General features: G+C 41.8%; 1 protein-coding gene across 1 annotated transcript; it reads left to right on the top strand.

The window, feature by feature from the left end:
• The first annotated feature begins 3,904 nt into the window (after positions 1-3,904).
• slc27a2a (solute carrier family 27 member 2a) lies at positions 3,905-19,739 on the top strand. The gene is made up of 10 exons (XM_017466071.3): positions 3,905-5,666; positions 14,332-14,541; positions 14,754-14,912; positions 15,056-15,180; positions 15,268-15,462; positions 15,564-15,654; positions 18,027-18,225; positions 18,374-18,471; positions 18,782-18,912; positions 19,216-19,739. Exons 1-10 carry the CDS (start codon positions 5,192-5,194, stop codon positions 19,390-19,392), a joined length of 1,860 nt encoding a protein of 619 aa, XP_017321560.1. The 5' UTR covers positions 3,905-5,191; the 3' UTR covers positions 19,393-19,739.
• The last annotated feature ends 189 nt before the right edge of the window (positions 19,740-19,928 follow it).

The following is a 19,928-nucleotide window of genomic DNA, read 5'->3' as shown; positions in this document are numbered from 1 at the left end:
TCTAACATGCAATATGAACCGTGCAGTTGCCACATGTTTGGGGCTTTATCTTATTTAAAAGAGTAAGCCTTATCATTTTTACATATAAATAAACCATTCGCAATGTTCAAATTAGCTAGGTAATGAAAAATTTTTCTTGTGAAGGTGGAGAATTAAATTCTATGAGTTTGGTGAGTTTATGTGAATATGTTATATACCATATACCACCACAAGGTGGCCACATTTCATGAAGCTCTGAGATACTGTTTCAAAAATATATTATTTGATATAAAATTACTAGTTCTGCCTAATTACTTTGGTGTTTTATCAACAGTGGTTCATAATAAAATTGATGACCAACCCATTCTCTTAAAATTTTTAAAGGTTTACTTTTAGTAGGTACCAAGTATTTGATTAATAAGCCTTTGGGTATGTACTTCTTCAAAAAGTCATTAAAAGGGTTTTATTTTATTTTTGAAATATGTTTTTGGGGCATTTAAAAAATATATCATTTTCAGGGCATTTTAAAAAAAATAAAATGCTATAAATAACCTTAAATGATTGTGATGAACTTTGAGGTCAGATAAAGGAGAAGGAAGGCGGAGGCTTGATGCAACTCAACGCTTTTATTTAGTTTTTTTTTACTTTTCCGCTTTTCAGTGTTCGTTAATTGTCTTTTCTTTTACTTCACACACGAATGCACACACACAAAACACATTCGGGTCGTGCTTATGTCTCTCTCTTTCTCTCTCTCTCTCTCAGGAGAATTCCCCTCAGGTGTGCACTTTCAATTCAATTCAGTTTTATTTGTGTGGCACGTTTAACAATGAACATTGTCTCAAAGCAGCTTTACATAAATATATAAACACAGGGTAGAGATTTTAAGTGTGTGAATTTATCCCTATTGAGAGAGCCGGTGGTGATGATGGTGAGGAAAAACTCCCTGAGACGATACGAGGAAGAAACCTTGAGAGGAACCGGACTCAGAAGGGAACCCGTCCTCATCTGGGTGACACCGGATAGTGTGAAAGTAAAAGAGAGTTCATTATGGTTTTATATGAAGTCTGTTTTTTTTAACTAGTCCACTGTTCACTAAAGGAGACCTGAGTGCAGAACTGTATGGATGTTAATTACAGTCCCAGGGCCTTAGAAACAACCCTTCTCCCAGCAACCACAGTGAGAATGTCCATATGGAATTGGAGTAGATGAGAGCTCCATCCAGAGGTAGATCATTCGAAACGGATCAGGCAGGTCCGGAGAGCAGAGAGGATCGGGATCTCTAGTATCTCCATAAAATCGTGTGGGGCTCGACAGAAGGAGAGAGGGAGAGAAAAGATTATTAGGACTGTGCTTAACGTAACAGAAAGTCTAGTCATGGTAGGCTTGAGTAAACAAATACGTTTTCAGCCTGGACTTAAACACTGAGACTGTGTCTGAGTCCCGAACACTAATAGGAAGACTGTTCCATAACTGTGGGGCTCTATAAGAGAAAGCTCTTCCCCCTGCTGTAGCCTTCACTATTCGAGGTACCAACAAATATCCTGCACCTTTTGATGGAAGTAGGCGTGGCGGATCATATAAAACCAAAAGTTCGCTTAGAAACAGTGGAGTGAGACCATTTAGTGCTTTATAGGTCAATAATAGTATTTTATAATCAGTGTGAGATTTCACTGGGAGTCAATGCAGTGTGGATAAGATCGGGGTAATGTGGTCGTATCTTCTGGTTCTAGTTAGGACTCTAGCAGCTGCATTCTGGACTGACTGGAGCTTATTTATATTCCTACTGGAACATCCAGACAGTATGGCATTACAGTAATCTAGTCTAGAGGTGACGAAAGCATGAACTAATATTTCTGCATCATGTAGTGACAATATGTTTCTTATCTTAGAAATATTTCTGAGATGAAAGAAGACTATCCTAGTAATATTATCTACATGAGCATCAAATGATAGACTGGAGTCAATAATCACTCCAAGGTCTTTAACTGCTGTACATGATGAAACAGAAAGACCATCCAGAGTTACTGTGAGATCAGAAAGATTACTTCTAGCTACACGTGGTCCTAATAAAAGTATTTCTGTTTTATCAGAATTAAGTAAAAGGAAGTTAATAATCATCCAACGTCTAATGTCCTTTACACAATCCTCAACTTTACTAAGCTTCTGTCTGTCCTCTGGCTTCGCTGAAACATACAACTGTGTATCATCAGCATAACAGTGGAGGATAATTCCATGTTTACGAATAATTTGACCTAGGGGTAGCATATATAAAGTAAAGAGCAGTGGGCCTAAAACAGAACCTTGTGGAACACCAAACTTTACCTCAGTACGCATAGAGAAGTCACCATTTACATCTACGAACTGATAACGATCGGTCAGATAAGACCTGAGACAGGAGAGGACTGTTCCCTTAATACCAACAACATTTTCTAATCTATCAAGGAGAATAGTGTGATCTATAGTATCAAAATCTGCACTAAGGTCAAGTAACACAAGCAGCAAGACACATCAGGTCATTTACCACTTTAACTAACACTGTCTCTGTGCTATGATGAGGTCTAAATCCTGACTGAATTCAGGGCTACAGCCCCCAGTGCCCAGGCCGGGTTACACCGCTGGCAGCCGTGCAAAACCTGATTTATTTTTTAAAAAAACGCATTTTACTTAGTATTGTTTTCTTAACAAGAAATTTGTAATGCGAGTAAGATCATTTTATTCACATCAGCCACTTTAATCAAGTTATATAAATGTCACAATTCAGATGGTTGAGCCAGAAGCAGATGCAGATAAAGACATTTATTTAAAGAAACGTACTAAGAAACAAATACACTATAACAACCTTGAAACACACTGTGGAAAGAAACAAACGTCAAGACATGAACAACAGGAGTCTAAGACAACAAAAGACCAACTAATGGTGCAGACAAGGACTATTTATACCCATGAGTGCTCATTAACCAAAACATGAATCAGGTGCAGGTGGTCATGTGACAACTAGTGCAGTGCAGTGGCTGATGGGAAGTGGAGTCCAGAGTTTCCCGATACGTGAAAATAAATGTAAAATGTAATGCATTACATTACCGCGTTACCAGGAAAAGGCATTCGATTACAGTAACACGTGGTGTAATGTTCTTTTTTAATATGATGTCATAGTTTCGAGTATCGATACATCTGCCCTTTCCAAAGAGCACAAGAATGCACAGTAATCTCCGACAACTTCATCCAGATATTTTAACCAAATCCGCAAACTCGTTTTGAAGAACCAAATTAGCCAGAGATCAGTTATCACTGTTAGAAGATCTGGCATGGGTCGTATCACCTCAGATGTATTAAGCGAGGTACGAAGAACGGACCCCTGATGTGTGCAGAATAACTGTGTGGGTTTGTGAGGACTCCTTCTTGTTCTATCTGAAGATAGTTCTTAATGATTTTAAAGATTTGGACTGATTGTCATGTGGCATGAATGAATTTTTGAGATCTTTTTTTTTATCTTTTTTGAGAGACTCTACTATGCTTAAGGGCTTTGCAGAGTTCTGCATGTTTTCTGCATTGTTTTGGAAAAAAACATTCCTTTGTTTTGTTACTTTATTATTATTATTATTATTATTATTATTATTATTATTATTATTAAACATAAAAGTAGCAAGGCACTGAGACAGGAAATCACCCAAATTATAGGTAATATTTAGCCCAGCAAGAGTGTTAATTTCACCCATTACATTGGTAAATGGTCAAATCCAGCACTTGGGTCAAACCAACCCAGCGTGAGTTGTGTCCCATAGTTACCCAGCGGCGAGGTTAAGGTTGGGTTATTTTTTAACCCAGCAGTTTTAGAGTGTAAATGATTTTTGAGAGAAAAAAAATACCTTGACAGGACAGTTTTTTGGAAAATATATATTTTTAATTGTTCAATACAGAAATATAAATCCAACAATTACTTCTAATTAGGGACAAAAATGAACACGGGGTAGGCTCCAGGTTCCCCGCGACCCAGTCGGATAAGCGGTGTAGAAAATGGATGGAAGGATTTATTTTACTTACAAACTATTAATGAAATTAGGCACATTATTTAATTTTGGCTATTTATTGGAGCCAGACAGTTTTTTCCACCCACAGAACCCATGTCTATTAAATTGAAAATTATTTAAGCATAAAAAATTTGATAATGATGGGTTGTGATTTCCACCACTGTAAAACAAAGGAGAACATCACAGACCCCCTGCATGTGTGTCACGGATCCCCACTTTGGGAACTGTAGCTAATAGTCATATATGTTTTCAGTTCTCATAAATAGACAATAGAATATAATTTCCCAATTACTTAGTGTAAAAATCTTTCTCATGACCATTCACCATTAATGAGCATCTATTCCTGCTGGATTTCTTTTTTACGAACTCTGTCACTCTGTCACTGTTTGTGAGTTTAAGTTTGTGAATGTAAGTTTATTCATGCGTTTGTAAATGGGATTTTGTGAATATGGACTAGCTTACGCATTTCTGAATGGGATTTTATAAATGTATTCATTTTGAGACTGTATGTACCCATAATAAAATGCATGGCGTGTTATTCTTTAATAAACATATAGGTTGTAATTGTTGGTAAACTGCTGTGGTATACGAGGAATAAAGCACCTGCTGGAGTGTTGTTATTGGAAAATAGTTCACTTCAGGCAGGGGCGAACTCAGCACTATGGGTAAAAGTAGGCAACTGCGTCGGGTCCCCAGAAGCCAAGGGCTTCCTAATAATGCACACTTCATATATTTTTAACGATTAATGCTCAGTAACGTAAATGCTGAAAATGTAAGTATCGCCGTTAGAGCAATGTGAAATGATTCATATCACTGTTATTTCTTACAGCGTCACTGCGAGCCCCTTTCCCCAACCCCAACTGAATAGGGCCCCACTCTTATATCTAACCAAAGCCCCCAAATCATTAAATCTGCCCCTGACTTCAGGGTTTCACTCATTCCTGTCACTCTTTTGTGTATTATTGTGAATGAAAGCAGCAGGCAGGTTTCCATCCTAGAGTGCACAGTGCATGCACCATTTGGCTTTCCATAGCTGATTGTCCAAGGAATGGTGTAAGGAGTACATGAATCCTCTCCGCCCCTCGTGCACATTGGATACTAAGTAACACCTCTGATGTTCCAGAGGAAAGCAGTTCTCAGGTGTGAACGAGTTCAGCAGGACTCTGGTCACGGGTCCAGTCAGCATGTCTCTCTTGTACGCGGTGTGTGTGGTTTTGGTGGTGCTTCTCGTCCTCCTCCAGGTCTGTTGTCCGTATGTAGTGCACGATGTGCTGTATGTCCTGAAGGGAATCCGCGTGGCGATGAGGATGAGGAAGTTCCGCAGCTGCACTCCGTGCTACACCGTCCTGGACCGCTTCCTAGACGCGGTGAAGGAACATCCCGAGAAAACGTTCCTGGTGTTTGAAGGTCGCTCCTACACGTACCGAGAGGCGGATAAACTGGGCAGTAAAGCGGCGAGGGCTCTGCTCCATCACACCGAGCTGCAGGAAGGAGACACCGTGGCGCTGTTTCTCGGGAATGAGCCGCACTTCATCTGGCTTTGGCTCGGACTCTGGAAGCTGGGCTGCACCGCCGCGCTGCTCAACTGCAACATCCGCGCCAGGTCCCTGCTGCACTGCTTCAGCTGCTGCGGGGCCAAACACCTCATCGCTGGGGCAGGTACTTCCTAACTCCGAATGCAAATCTCTCTCTCTCTCTCTCTCTCTCTCTCACACACACACACACACACAGGTGCTCATAAATTTACATACCCCTTGTAGAATCTGAAAATGTTAATAATTTTTTTTAAAAAGAGAGAGGAATCATTAAAATTACATTTAGTTTATTTATTTATTTATGCCCTGAATAATCGATCTCACATAACAGATGTTCAAATAAAGTCCACACAACACAATAATAACTGGATTTACACAAAGGAACCAGGTTAAAAGTTTGCACACGCTCAGTTATTCACACCGAGTGTGGTTACCTGGAGGATCAATGACATAAGTGTATTTATGTTTTGTGAGAGGGGGTGCACGGTGGCTTAGTGGTTAGCACGTTCGTATCCCTGTGTGTGTGGAGTTTGCGTGTTCTCCCCGTGCTGCGGGGGTTTCCTCCGGGTACTCCGGTTTCCTCCCCCAGTCCAAACACATGCATGGTAGGCTGATTGGCGTGTCTAAAGTGTCCGTAGTGTGTGAATGGGTGTGTGAGTGTGTATGTGATTGTGCCCTGCGATGGACTGGCACCCTGTCCAGGGTGTACCCCGCCTTGTGCCCCATGGTTTCCCTGCAACCCTGAAAAGGATAAGCGGTATAGAAGATGGATGGATGTGTTGTGAGAGTTATTCATGAGTCTCTTGTTTGTCCTGAGCAGTTAAACTGCCCACTGTTCTTCAGAAAAATCCTCCAGATCCTGCACGTTCTTTACTTTTCCAGCATCGTCTGCATATTTGACCCGTTTCCATCAGCGGCTATATGATGTTCAGATCCGTCTTTTCACACCGAGGACAGCTGAGGGACTCGTACACGACTATTACAAAAGGTGCAAATATTCACTGATGCTCAAGAAGGTATACATTAACACGATACATTGAGAGCCAGGGGGGTGTAAACTTTTGAACAGGACGATCGGTGTAAATTGTTTTGGAAATTTTGTCCTCTGGGAAACATGTAACTTCTGAAGGGTGGTACTAAATGGGGGGGGGGGGGGGGGGGGGGGGGATCTTTTAAACAAAATAACAGTCTGCACTACACTCTTAAAAACACTGGGTTACAAACATTTTTATAAAACATAATTTGTAGCCCCACGGCCGGGTAAATATAGGACAGAACACTTTTTGGGTTAAACTAACCAATCAAGTTGGGTTGTTAATTTGAACCCAGCAAAAGGGCCACTTTCATTTTTACAAAAACGCTGGCTTAATTTTATTTCAGGATTATTTTTACTAATGTCAAAATGACCACATTATAAACAAACATGTCAACACCTTTATCTCCTTTATTTATACACAAGGAGGTGTTCAGAAATGTATCGCTAGAGCTGATAAAGTGGTGTTTATACAGATGTGGCCATTAAAAGTGAGAGAGAGGACGTTCTCCTGCAGTTCTCCAGTAATTCTCCTGTAGTTCTCCTGTAGTTCTCCTGTAGTTCTCCTGTAGTTCTCCTGCAGTTCTCCTGCAGTTCTCCTGTAGTTCTCCTGCAGTATGTCACTCAGCAGTCAGCGCTGGCGAGACAAGCTGGGTCACATTCTTTCAGTGAGTAAACTGGTTTCTAAAGGTGTAGTGAACATCTCATTACATTACATTGACCAGTTAACTGGAGGATCTCATCTGGATTGACGATATGTTATTGAAGAGTTAAAAGTTCTGGTATGCGGCCACTGTTTTATCATAGTGTTAACGTTATAATGACAGTAGTTTCATAATTTCATTGAACAGTAACGGAGGCTAGCTGGTACATCATGCCCCCTCCTCAGGAGACACAGTGGCGTCCTACAGTACACTACCGGCCGTGCACGTTAGAGTTCACTGTAGTGCGTTCACCTCCCGTACCGGCTGCCGCTGCCTCGAGCCCCGCTCTGAGCAGGTGAATGGCCTTGAGTTTAAAAAATAAAAATGTAGCCTTATGAGATTGAGGTCATAATATATTGAGAATAAAATCTCAGCATTATGAAAAGAAAGCATCATTTTGAGAATAAAACATATTAATGGTAGAAAAACGGCATAATTATCACAACGATAGAAAGCCGAGCTGGCGGCTTAATCGATGCAAGAAACGGATGTGGAGGATTTGGTTGAATCTGGCTTCAGGATTGTACAGAAACCTTAAGCAGCCATGCATTATTCATTTCTTCTTTCTTGTTTTCTTGTGATCTCGACTTAATCTGTCTGTGTACTCGACGTCCATCGCCCCGGGGTTTTTGGTTAAATGCCTGAAATAAGGACTGTGGTTAACACAAGCTCAAGATATGTTCACGTTCTATACTACGACATAAAATACGTCAGTAATACCACACTTGGGATTTTGTTAAGCTTTTAACGTGTATTGAATAAGATTGCTAACGAGTAGATAAATGTGACTATGGAGGCGGTCGGGGACGTTAAACATCATCACGCCGAACAGGAATCTCCTCTACTACAGCCTCGCTGTGTTTATCCTCGCACTCTTACAAACTATTCCAACTCAAACTTGTAGATTCATCAGATTATAATATTTTCCAATTGTAGTGTTTTTTAGATAAAGACTGAAAGAGTTGTCGGAAGCGTAGCCGTGGTGACGTTGAAGTCATGTGACCGTGGTGTAGTTCGTTTATAGTCTAACATTAGCTTTTACTTCTGGCGAGTGTATCTAGGCTTCAAAATTCATAGAATTTGTGAATCTTATCGTAATGAACGAATCATATAAGAATCATAAACTTTTGTTGGTCACAGAGTTTATTTTCTGCAATAATCCAAAAGCTAATGGAAAAATCCCGTTGGTTTTTGTGGAGGGAATCGGGGTGATGCTAACGTCTGGGGTGTTCTACAGAAACACCTCCCTGCAGGATTGACGACTTCCACGTTAGTGTCTGACACCTGAGAAGGGGACATCCCTCTCTCTCTCTCTTAATGTGGAGATAAAGTCCTTCTCTACAGCGGGGAAGGTGCCAAAGTGCATGTAACACCACTCCCAATCACAAAGCGCCAGATTTTCTCCAGATAAAGTCACGTCATGAGAAAACAGCTTTCGGTTATGTCAAGATCACGAGAAAAAGACAAAGAAAAAAATCCTACTGCATGGCTGCTTAGGGCTTCAGTAGGATTGGGTTCAGCGACAGGGAAAGAGGATGAATCCTGCTACGCTTTCACCAGTTACTTATTGACTTGTGGATCTCCCCATACCCCCCCCCCCCCCCCCAGTCAACTCTCACTCAGTACGCTTACATGGACAACAATAATACGATATGAATCCGATTAAGACGATACTCTGATTAAGAAACTAGCATGTAAACAGCGATTATTGATGACCTTCATCCGGCTAAAGTCATACTCGGAGTAAACACAAATTAAATAAAGACGTGTGGAGTATTCCTGTTTTAGTCGCATTATGGACGTGTATTACAGACGTGTACACACCTTAATCACACTATTAACATCGTGTGGGAGTTTTCACCGCGTTGTGCGACAGGACATGTACACACACACGGCAGCGCTCGACCGTTTGACGGCAAACAAGAGAGCACGGCTGCGTCCACAACCGCGTACTTGCCTACTATATAGTAGATGAAATACATGTATCTCGGTTACTATATAGACGGTAAGTACGCGGTTTGAGACGCAGCCCACGGCTTCAAGCAGTCGTCTATTAGCACGTACAGAATGACAGATAATTAACCGCACTCGAAACTTTCGTAAAATTAAAAATAAAAACACCCAAAACTGTATACGGCACCATAACGAAGACCAACTGTACGTTAATACGTGAAATTCTGGAGGGACGTCGGACGGCGTGGCGCGGTGACGTAATGACGCTGCTGTTCATCTAATTATGTTCTATAACATGTGAAACGGGAACATGACAGGAGTATTCTAAAAGCGACTCATGTAACACCTTAATCAGAATATTGTCTTACACAAAGTAAGGTCAATAATTACATTACTGCTGTCCATGTAAACGTAGTCAGGGATAAATGACTCCGCCCCCTCCCCCTCCTGCATGATATCAAACTGAAGAATCAAACCTCGGCAGTCTGGGCGATTTTAAAGCATCGCAGCCAGAATAAGAAGATAACATAAGAATTAGTACCTTCAAGCATTATTTTATATGGCCGGTTTAAACTGCAACGCGTTCTTGTCTATACTTAATACAGCGTAACGAAACATCACTGTTTCCTAGACGAAAATACAATCATGCCTGTACCCTATATTCATTTCTTTCATTGTAAAACTAAACTTTTCATTCAAATAAACAAATAAATGGATGATGTGCTCTGAATAGTAAACGGCAGCCCAGTAGTTTCCTATTTCTGTATAGTTTTTCATTTGACTGTCATTTGCAATACACATTAAGTACACAGTCCTGTAGGCATAGCTAGCCCACGGCTTTAGCTCTCTGTTTTTCCGGTTGTTGGAAAAAAGTCGTAGCATTTTGAGAATAAACGGCATGATTATCACGGTGATAGAAAGCCGAGGCAGGAGCTTAATAAATGCACGGACTGGATGTGGAGGATTAGCTAAATCAGACTTCAGGGTTCAGCGCCAATGACATTCTTTGTGTTTTTGACAAAGAATCTGACAAAGGGGATTTAACACTATTATCCACCTCTCAGGGGCAGAGGAGTCCCCACCCACTCACACCTGTCTGACATCAAAGTCAAGACAAAAATACGTTTTTTGCCAGCCACAGCAGACCGGGCCGCTTTAAAGCATCAAAGCCATACAGGAGGAAAGAATGAATAGTGCTTACAAAAAATACATTCAACAATCATTTTTTATTACATTTTTAAATTGGCATGTGGGATTAGATTGTTAAACAGAAGCACAGTAAGCGTCCTGGCCCCGGTCTCCCGTCTGGTCCCGCTGAATCCCGCTGTAGTTTTTTCTCTTTCTCCAGCGACACATTTAATCGCACAGCAGGTACGATCGCTCGCGGGCGAAGAGACCGTGATGTGAATTTGAAGAAGTGTTTGGGGTTTCTGGCAGTCTCAGACAGAATGGGGACATTGCTGAAGAGTAAAGGGGTGAAGTTTTGGGCAAAAGAAACTGCTGATGTAGATCTTTGATGTGCTGGCTCGCAGTACGAGTCGAATGACGATATTTCTGCAGGTGAACCCATTAATCAGCCTTTAAATTTGCACGTGAATCCAAAGCTACTCATAAGCTATTCAAGCTGCAGTACGTGAGCTCACGCATTTTACTCCCTGGATTGCCCAATGAAACCAACTGCGTTCCTTTTCTTTAAAAAAAGGTTTTAAAAAGTGAGTGATACCTTCATTAACTTTTTAAAAGACTTCGTTTTCTTGTCCCTTGTCCAAGTTGTAACTGGTGGGTCAGTGGAAACGGGTCAGTAAGAAATTCAGTTGCTCAATAAGACCCATTATGAAATGCAAACAATATAGTAACATTTTTCCCCTCGTATAATTGAGGAACATCGAGTACATGATGTACACTTCAGGGTTTTCTGTAGCGCGGCTGCCTCGCGTACTGGTCGACGCTGGTTCGAGCCCCGCTCTGAGCAGGTGGACCGGGTACAAGATCACACTTCAGAAATAAGATAATAAATTTAGCGTAAGAGCTAATAATATTTATTCAATGTTCTGTAAATGTTCCAGTAAAAACAGATGATATTTATGTTGATATTCAGATGATGATATTCAGCTGTGAGGTCTAAAGGCAGGAGCACTTGAATCCATGCGCCACCTGCTGGATATTCTGGGAAGTATAACAAATGTATTAACAAATATATTAAAATCTAAGAAATTGGCCTTGCGGTATTCTGCGTGATATGCTTCCTGTTCAGCGGCGTCACCAGAGGGCCCCAGGGGTCCCGGTCTGGCCAGTTAGGTCACTTTGCCCCTCACCTCTGGTAAGCACCCCGCACCCTTCGAACGCGATTTCAGCCGCAGGGACTCAGTACCACACCACTGTACCCTCATTCTTCTTGAAATATTAATAATTAACTAAAAAAAAGTAACAATTTTGTAAATAAATTTAGTTTTACAGGGAATACTGATTATGGATGAAGAGTAAGTTTTTCCATGAACCTTTTGATCTCCAGACTGGATCTGCTCCAGGCAGAAGAAACCGAGAAAATCTGCAAATGTTACAACATGAGGTTTTTGTACTTTATCTGCAAAACAAATTTGACAGGCTGTACTCGTCCTCGTTGCTGAGGTGATCCCATCGAAGGTGCACCTTTGGTACCGTTAGTGTTTATCTTTCAATTGGGAAGGTACTGCATTTCAACTACCGCTACACTGATGTGTGGTGGAAAATTATCTTCTGAAGACGAATTAATGTTAAACTCAGAGACCCAGTTGAGTCCAACGACCTAAGAGTTACAATAAAATTAAGTAGTTCACTGCACAGGTCTTAGTTACAGGTGAACAAAGAAGTTCATGCTTATTGGTCGAATAAAGATCAAATGAATAGAATGATCATAAACATTGAAAATCTGAAAATACTAGGACTGTGAGAATGACATGACCACGACCGCAGCTTCTCATTCCACAGGAGTCTCAAATCAATCCCGATGGAGTAAGCCTCCATCTATGCCTTACGTGTCTTACTTCTTCCTGCTTCCTCACAGCTACTTTGAAGTTCCAAATGGGCATTTTCAACGCTTGTGCTATTTTCTTACAGACACATCCCATTGTGTGAAGCTCAACAACCTTTTGCTGCACATCACAGCTGTATTCCTCGCTCTTACCCGTTGTTATGAATCACTAAGGGAGTTTGGCCATCATCAGTGGGTCATTAGCAGGCGGTGCTCTATCAGTGGTGTATATTATGTACTTTTAGCTGGAGGAGTGTGTTTCGAGGACAAACTCACTGTGATGACGTGCGTTGTTAATAACAGGATCAGGTGTGTTGGAGGAGACGGTGAGTTAGTGTACATGTGCAGCACTGGATTGGGAAAGCCAGATGTAATCAGCAGGGCTGTTATCTGTTGCGTTTGATCTTTGCCCTGTTTGAACCTGAAGAGTGTTTTTACTGAACAAGAGGCCAATGACTCCCTGATCACTCCGATTTTCAACACTGTCAGCTCATTTTAACCTATATTTATCTCTTCAATCAGTAAAATAAATTCTTCCTCTTTACTACCTTCTTCTTCCTTTTCTTTGTTTACTTCTCTCACCCCCCCCCCCCCCCCCCCCCCCCTTTATGAGTTCAGCTGTTCCGTGTGTTTTTGTACAGAATGCAGACATGGAAATGAACTCTGATAAATATCTTCTGAAGAATTAAAGCAACAGTCCAGTCAGCTCTGTGGAATTTCCCACACATAAGAGCACTGACACGCACTGTTTATAATCACACACTCACGTAGTCTTTTATTATTTTCATATAATAAAGTCACGGGCAAAAGTCGAATCACTCTCAGGACAAAATGATGACAAATGTCATTTATAGTAACAGGACATTTACTGAGTTAGTTTTCAGATGTTGCAACAAAATAGTCAAAAAATGTATGTTAAGATGTTAATTGTTTAAAAGCAAAAGTTTGTACCCCCTTTCTGACTGTGATATTAATGTTCTCTAATAACTTTTATGTCCACCATTTATCGTTAATAAACTGTCATCAAACACTTCCTCTTTCACTGGACTTGTGAATGGGATACATGAGCAGAACAGAAAAGGTCTGTGATTGGTGAGTGTCTCAGCAGAAAGGTCTGTGGTTGGTCAGTGTATCTGCAGAAAGGTCTGTGATTGGTGAGTGTCTCAGCAGAAAGGTCTGTGGTTGGTCAGTGTCTCAGCAGAAAGGTCTGTGATTGGTGAGTGTCTCAGCAGAAAGGTCTGTGATTGGTGAGTGTCTCAGCAGAAAGGTCTGTGATTGGTCAGTGTCTCATAGACTGTAATATGTTGAATTGAACTATTTTTAATGAGTGATGAGTCTGCCTGTATTTTGCAAGTTTTTATGTGTAATTTTCTAATTGTGAAACAATAAACCATTGTGACATCTTATCACATGCAATAAAAAGCATCTCGTAAAAGCATCCCTCATAAAACGTAGGTCAATGACAGGACGTGTGTAAAAGATCAATGAAATTAAAAGAGTGAGGCATGACGCTGCTGCTGCACGCTGCAGTGAGAACACTTCCCCTTATTATTCCCCGCTTTGGTTTTCAGTCTGAAGACACAATTTATAAACTGCACCTTTTATAACACTTGAGAGTCGTTCATGATTTTGTACAATGTGTAGAAGGTATGTCAGAGTGTGTGTGTGTGTGTGTGTGTGTGTGTGTGTGTGTGTGTGTGTGTGTTCGTTCTTAAATATCGTGCCCTTTTCATATTTAAATTCAGCAAATGTGAAGAGTGTAACCTAAAAAGAAATAATTTCATCTCCAAATCATGGAAGGGGAGGGGCTACAGCATGGGATTCATGAATATTAATGAGATCACTACTAATCTGTGCTTTAATACAACAACCAAAACTGAACACAAACATCTAAACACTCGTGTTTTAACAATGTACCATGTACTGAGTCTCTCCGCATGTGCCGTGTTGTGGCATGTTCTAATCGTGTTTCTCGACTGATGCCTTATTATATGGCATGGGTTGAGTCATGGCGTGTTCCCGCTGCATGGGTTGAGTCATGGCACATTTTGGAATACTAGAAAACTTTATTCCTGCTTGTTGTCTGCAGATTTACAGGAAGCAGTGGAGGAAGTACTTCCTGTATTGAAGGAGCAGGAAGTGCGGGTCTTCCTGCTGGGTGAAAATTGTGAGAAGAATGGAATCATAAACCTCAGCGAGAAAATCAATGCTGCGAGCGACGAGCAACTACCATGCTCACTTCGAACCAAAATCACCATGAAGAGCCCTGCACTCTACATCTACACTTCAGGCACCACTGGTAGGACACACACGCGCACACACACACACACACACACACACACACACACGCACACAAAGACACATTAGTATTCAGAATTCTAAAGGTTTGCTAGCTAGCTAAACCTTTTATAAGACAGTGATGGAGGAACTGGGACAGAACCATGAGGAACATCATCACTTCTCCTCGGCTGTGCAGTGGTGCAAGACACACATGTGCTGCGTGTGTTTCAGGTCTTCCAAAAGCAGCTGTGATCAGCCATGAGAGGGTGTGGCTGGCCTCCTTCCTACAGAGCATGTCCGGCGTCCGTTCAGATGATATTATCTACGTGTACCTGCCCCTGTACCACAGCTCTGGCTTCCTCATGGGCCTGACGGGGGCAATAGAGCGAGGTATGTCTCTCAGACATATCACCCCCCACACACACACACACACACACACACACAACCACTGAACTAACCTTACAACATTGTCCTTTTCTACATGTGTAACGGTGTGTGTGTGTGTGTGTGTGTGTGTGTGTGTGTGTGTTCAGGAAGCACAGTGGTGTTGAGGAGGAAGTTCTCAGTGTCTCAGTTCTGGAGCGACTGCAGGAAGTACAATGTGACGGTCATCCAGTATATCGGAGAGATCATGCGCTACCTCTGTAACACACCCAAGGTAACACAACACAGCACAACACACACAACCCTAATACCCACCCAGGCTAACACACTAACTCCCTCAGATACGTGTTTTCTCATGTAGACGGACAGCGACCGCGTGCACAACGTGCGTCTTGCTTTCGGAAATGGTATCCGTGCCGACACATGGGCGGAGTTTCTGCAGCGATTCGGAGACGTGCGTATCTGTGAATGCTACGGTGCGACAGAAGGAAATGTTGGCTTTGTCAACTACCTCGGGAAAATAGGTGCCGTCGGCCGGGCAAATGCCATCTTAAAGGTTACCACGGAATTTAACAACTATAACATTTAAATAAATAATAACAGAGGTGTGTGGAGTCTCATTAATGTTCCGTGTTTTCGATGTGTGTGTTTGTGTAGCGACTTTCACGTTACGCTTTGATTAAATACGACACCGAGATGGGAGAACCAGTACGAGACTCCCGAGGATTCTGTGTGGAGGTTTCTACTGGTAAGTAGGAAGATCTGTACTGTTAGAACCAGACTTTCTAAAGAACTCTGATGTTAGGAACACATTGGTAAAGAACCCTGATGTTAGGAACACATTGGTGAAGAACCCTGATGTTGGGAACACATTGGTGAAGAACCCTGATGTTAGGAACACATTGGTGAAGAACCCTGATGTTGGGAACAGATTGGTGAAGAACCCTGATGTTGGGAACACATTAGAGAAGAACTCTGATGTTAGGAACACATTGGTGAAGAACCCTGATGTTAGGAACACATTGGTGAAGAATCCTGATGTTAGGAACACATTGGTGAAGAACCCTGATGTTGGGAACACATTGGTAAAGAACCCTGATGTTAGGAACACATTGGTGAAGAACCCTGATGTTGGGAACAGATTGGTAAAGAACCCTGATGTTGGGAACAGATTGGTAAAGAACCCTGATGTTGGGAACAGATTGGTAAAGAACCCTGATGTTGGGAACAGATTGGTAAAGAACCCTGATGTTAGGAACACATTGGTGAAGAATCCTGATGTTGGGAACAGATTGGTGAAGAACCCTGATGTTGGGAACACATTGGTAAAGAACCCTGATGTTGGGAACAGATTGGTGAAGAACCCTGATGTTGGGAACAGATTGGTAAAGAACCCTGATGTTGGGAACAGATTGGTAAAGAACCCTGATGTTAGGAACACATTGGTGAAGAACCCTGATGTTGGGAACAGATTGGTAAAGAACCCTGATGTTAGGAACACATTGGTGAAGAACCCTGATGTTGGGAACAGATTGGTAAAGAACCCTGATGTTGGGAACAGATTGGTAAAGAACCCTGATGTTGGGAACAGATTGGTAAAGAACCCTGATGTTGGGAACAGATTGGTAAAGAACCCTGCTGTAAGGACTGAGACTGGATATTTTCCGCAGGTCAGAAATGTGTGTGCACCACGGTCACCTTGTTTCTCCACACGAACTCTGAGGAAAAGAAGTAAAACATGGCTTCCTTTTCGATTGCGATTTTTTGGGGCGACGTTCAGGTCTTTTGTGTGGTTTTTGAGATGTACTTGTGCTGGAAACATTTCTGAAATCTGGCAACCCTGCTTCATGATATTATCTGTACTGTATTCGTCTTTACCTGTACTGCGTACAACGCTACATCTAAAACCACAGAAAATGAGATGCTAGAGTGCACACTGTATGTTTCTGTAGCTCTCAACTGCCTACTACGGGGTTGCTCTAAAAATTCTACTATAGATAGTAGCCTATAGCGTAAGTCAAGTGTGATCGCCGCTTGCTTTCATTTTACTTGAGGCTACGACGTAATTAACGTCATCCTGCACCACCAAAATTTATGGTTGTGAGCCGCAACTGGTTAAGACCAGATTTGTAAAGAACCCCACTGTCACAAGCGGTCACCACATTGCCTGGTGAGTCTTTAAGATAAGATGAGATAAGATGAGATAAGATTGTTTGTTTTTGAGCAATCAATCCAGTGAACACGTAGTTCAGTTAGGCAAGTAATGCAATAATACGACATAGATGCAATTTAGGAACAAGACGACGGGGGGGTGTATAAGTGTATAAGAAGTATATAAATGTGTATAAATACAGTCTTGGTGCAGTTTTAAGGATATATACAGTGTTATGTAGATTGTTATGCACCAGTACACCAAGACAAATTCCTTGTAAACCTTGTACTGCAAATGAATGGATTACTGCAAATATCCACTGTGTCCACGTCTTAGACAGCGCTTCACTGGTACAAAGTGTTTGACTGGATATGTGTTTGTCATCACTCTACACATTCTCCCAGGTCTACATATTCAGTAGAATATGCCCCAGAATGCATTGAGTTCACTGAAACTACCAGGGATTAGCTAAGAATCTCAGTGTCACTAAAAGTAGGTTAGAACCATTCCTTGTTAGTATTCATTCATTCATTCGTTGTGCTTTTGCTGTGATATTTCGATCATGGTGTTTTTCACTGAGGAGGCTAGTAGGCTGAGTAGTAGTAAAGTAGTAGGTAGTAGTACCAAACCAACACTTCCTGTTCACCACCTTTATATAGACCTAGTGGATTTGGACCGTTAGAGAGGGTTAGTCCTCCAGGAGACCACTGTGCTTTGCACCACCTCTGGTGTCCACTGCAATTAACAACACCACCTTTTATAACTAGCATTGTTAATGAATTGAAAAGACCTTTAGCCTGTGCCTGCTGTTCATTCTGTCCATCATGTGGAAGCAAAGACTAATGAACTGAAGTTTTACACCTGTGTGGTGTATGCTAACGCAGAAGATAAGTCATAGTTATTTAAAACCACAAAGCCATCAGAAGTCATGTGTGTATAATTGTGTGTGTGTATGTGTGTGTGTGCAGGAGAAACAGGCCTGCTGGTGTGTAAGATCACTAAAGTGGCTCCATTTAGCGGCTATGCTAACAACAAGCAGCAAACCGAACAAAAGAAGCTGAGGAACGTGTTTGAGCAGGGAGACTCGTACTTTAACACTGGAGACCTGATGAAAGTTGACCAGCAAGGCTTCGTCTACTTCCAGGACCGCATTGGAGACACGTTCAGGTGCTCATCCACCAAACAAACCAAGCTTGTTTAGGATACAAGTGCTGTGTGTGTGTGTGTGTGTGTGTGTGTGTGTGTGTGTGTGTGTGTGTGTGTGTGTGTGTGTGTGTGTGTGTGTGTGTGTTTACAGCCGTTCACTGTGTTGCAGGTGGAAGGGCGAGAATGTTGCTACCACTGAAGTGGCTGATATTCTGATTATGTTGGACTTCATCGAGGAGGCTAATGTCTACGGAGTCAAAGTGCCAGGTATGACATCAACATCTTGCAGAAAATTCCAGTTCATCACCAGTAGTGTTGAGTAGGTTTAAGGGATTTGTTTTCGGAGGTGATGGAAGTTCTAGTGCTTAGGTTGTAAACAGGCTTGTTGAGAAACATGTGATTTCAGATCTATTGCGCAAGCAGCGTTTCTGAAGTAAGACCAGATCCAACCAGACGGTCTTATAAAGAATGATAGGCACACTTAACAGTTTAGAAGGTTTATTATCTGCTAGTTTATGAGATGATTGGTTTACGAGAGTATGTGGCCTTCACTGACACCAGAGTGTGTGTGCTTAAGGTCATGAGGGCAGAATCGGAATGGCTGCTATCAAGCTGAAGGAGGGACTGGACTTCGACAGCTCTGTAGCATACAAGCACATCGAGAACTACCTGCCCATGTACGCCAGGCCACGTTTCATCCGGATACAGGTAACACGGTCACATGATACCCATGTGCTGGATGATAATTAAACCCTGTGAAGGTGCTGCGTTAGACTGTAAATGCTTTCACAGCACAACACTGCTGAGGTCTGGATTGTGATTGGTCAGAAGAGAAGGTGTGGGTGATTAGTTCTCTATAACAGCAGCTCTGATGGTAGCGCGGGTTTATATCAATGCGCTCGTTCTGATTCGTTATCGTTTCTATAGTAACAGCTCGTTCACAAGGACGTGTTTGTCCGGCTCAGCCTCAGGGTGCTCACAGTATCTCTGTGTTTCTCTGCTCTCCTGCAGGAGATGCTAGACACCACAGGTACCTACAAACAGGTGAAGATGAAACTGTCCGAGGAGGGATTCGATCCCGGAGCCATTCAGGATAAGCTGTACTTCCTGGACGACAGGAAGAAAACCTACGTGACCATGACGGAGGACATTTTTAACTCCATAAGCAATGGACAATTGAGATTATAACACACACACACACACACACACACACACACACACACACACACACGCGCACACGCACACGCACACGCACGCACACACACACACACCTCAATCAAGTGCCTTGAGAACCAGAGATGTTTATTATTCAAACATGGGACATAATCACATGTATAATTTGTGTTTTGGGAGATTATACATGAAGAAAAGGAAGAAGAAAATGATGTAGATATCTCTGTAATGCTAAAAACACCTTATAGTTATTTTTGTATTATTTGCTTTATCATTTTGATAATTATGTAAAGATTTCACCTGAAGCTGATGTCAGTATGGAAAGTTTAATTAAATGTGATTTTATTTTTTTTAAAAAAAGATTTGAAATAGTGTGCGTCTTTAATCTTAATGGGGACTGGATCCTGTTCACACACCAACCTCATGGGGACTAAAGATGTTATGGGGACTAATGTCCTGGTGAGGAAATGTCCAGCTGCACCTACAGGTCAGAACAAAGGCAGTCTTTAATGCTAAATGATTTGACTGATCTTTTAAAAGTAATTTTATCC

This window comes from Ictalurus punctatus, chromosome 4 (genome assembly GCF_001660625.3).
Source record: "Ictalurus punctatus breed USDA103 chromosome 4, Coco_2.0, whole genome shotgun sequence".
NCBI classification, from domain to species: Eukaryota; Metazoa; Chordata; class Actinopteri; order Siluriformes; family Ictaluridae; genus Ictalurus; species Ictalurus punctatus.
This window is presented reverse-complemented; position numbering and strand designations above follow the sequence as displayed.

Bases quoted from the DNA above. Each gene is read 5' to 3' on its own strand.
- slc27a2a (XM_017466071.3), top strand. From the start codon at position 5,192: ATGTCTCTCTTGTACGCGGTGTGTGTGGTTTTGGTGGTGCTTCTCGTC. The intron at 14,542-14,753 runs GTAGGACACACA...CGTGTGTTTCAG, and splicing joins CTACACTTCAGGCACCACTG to GTCTTCCAAAAGCAGCTGTG. The intron at 14,913-15,055 runs GTATGTCTCTCA...GTGTGTGTTCAG, and splicing joins GACGGGGGCAATAGAGCGAG to GAAGCACAGTGGTGTTGAGG.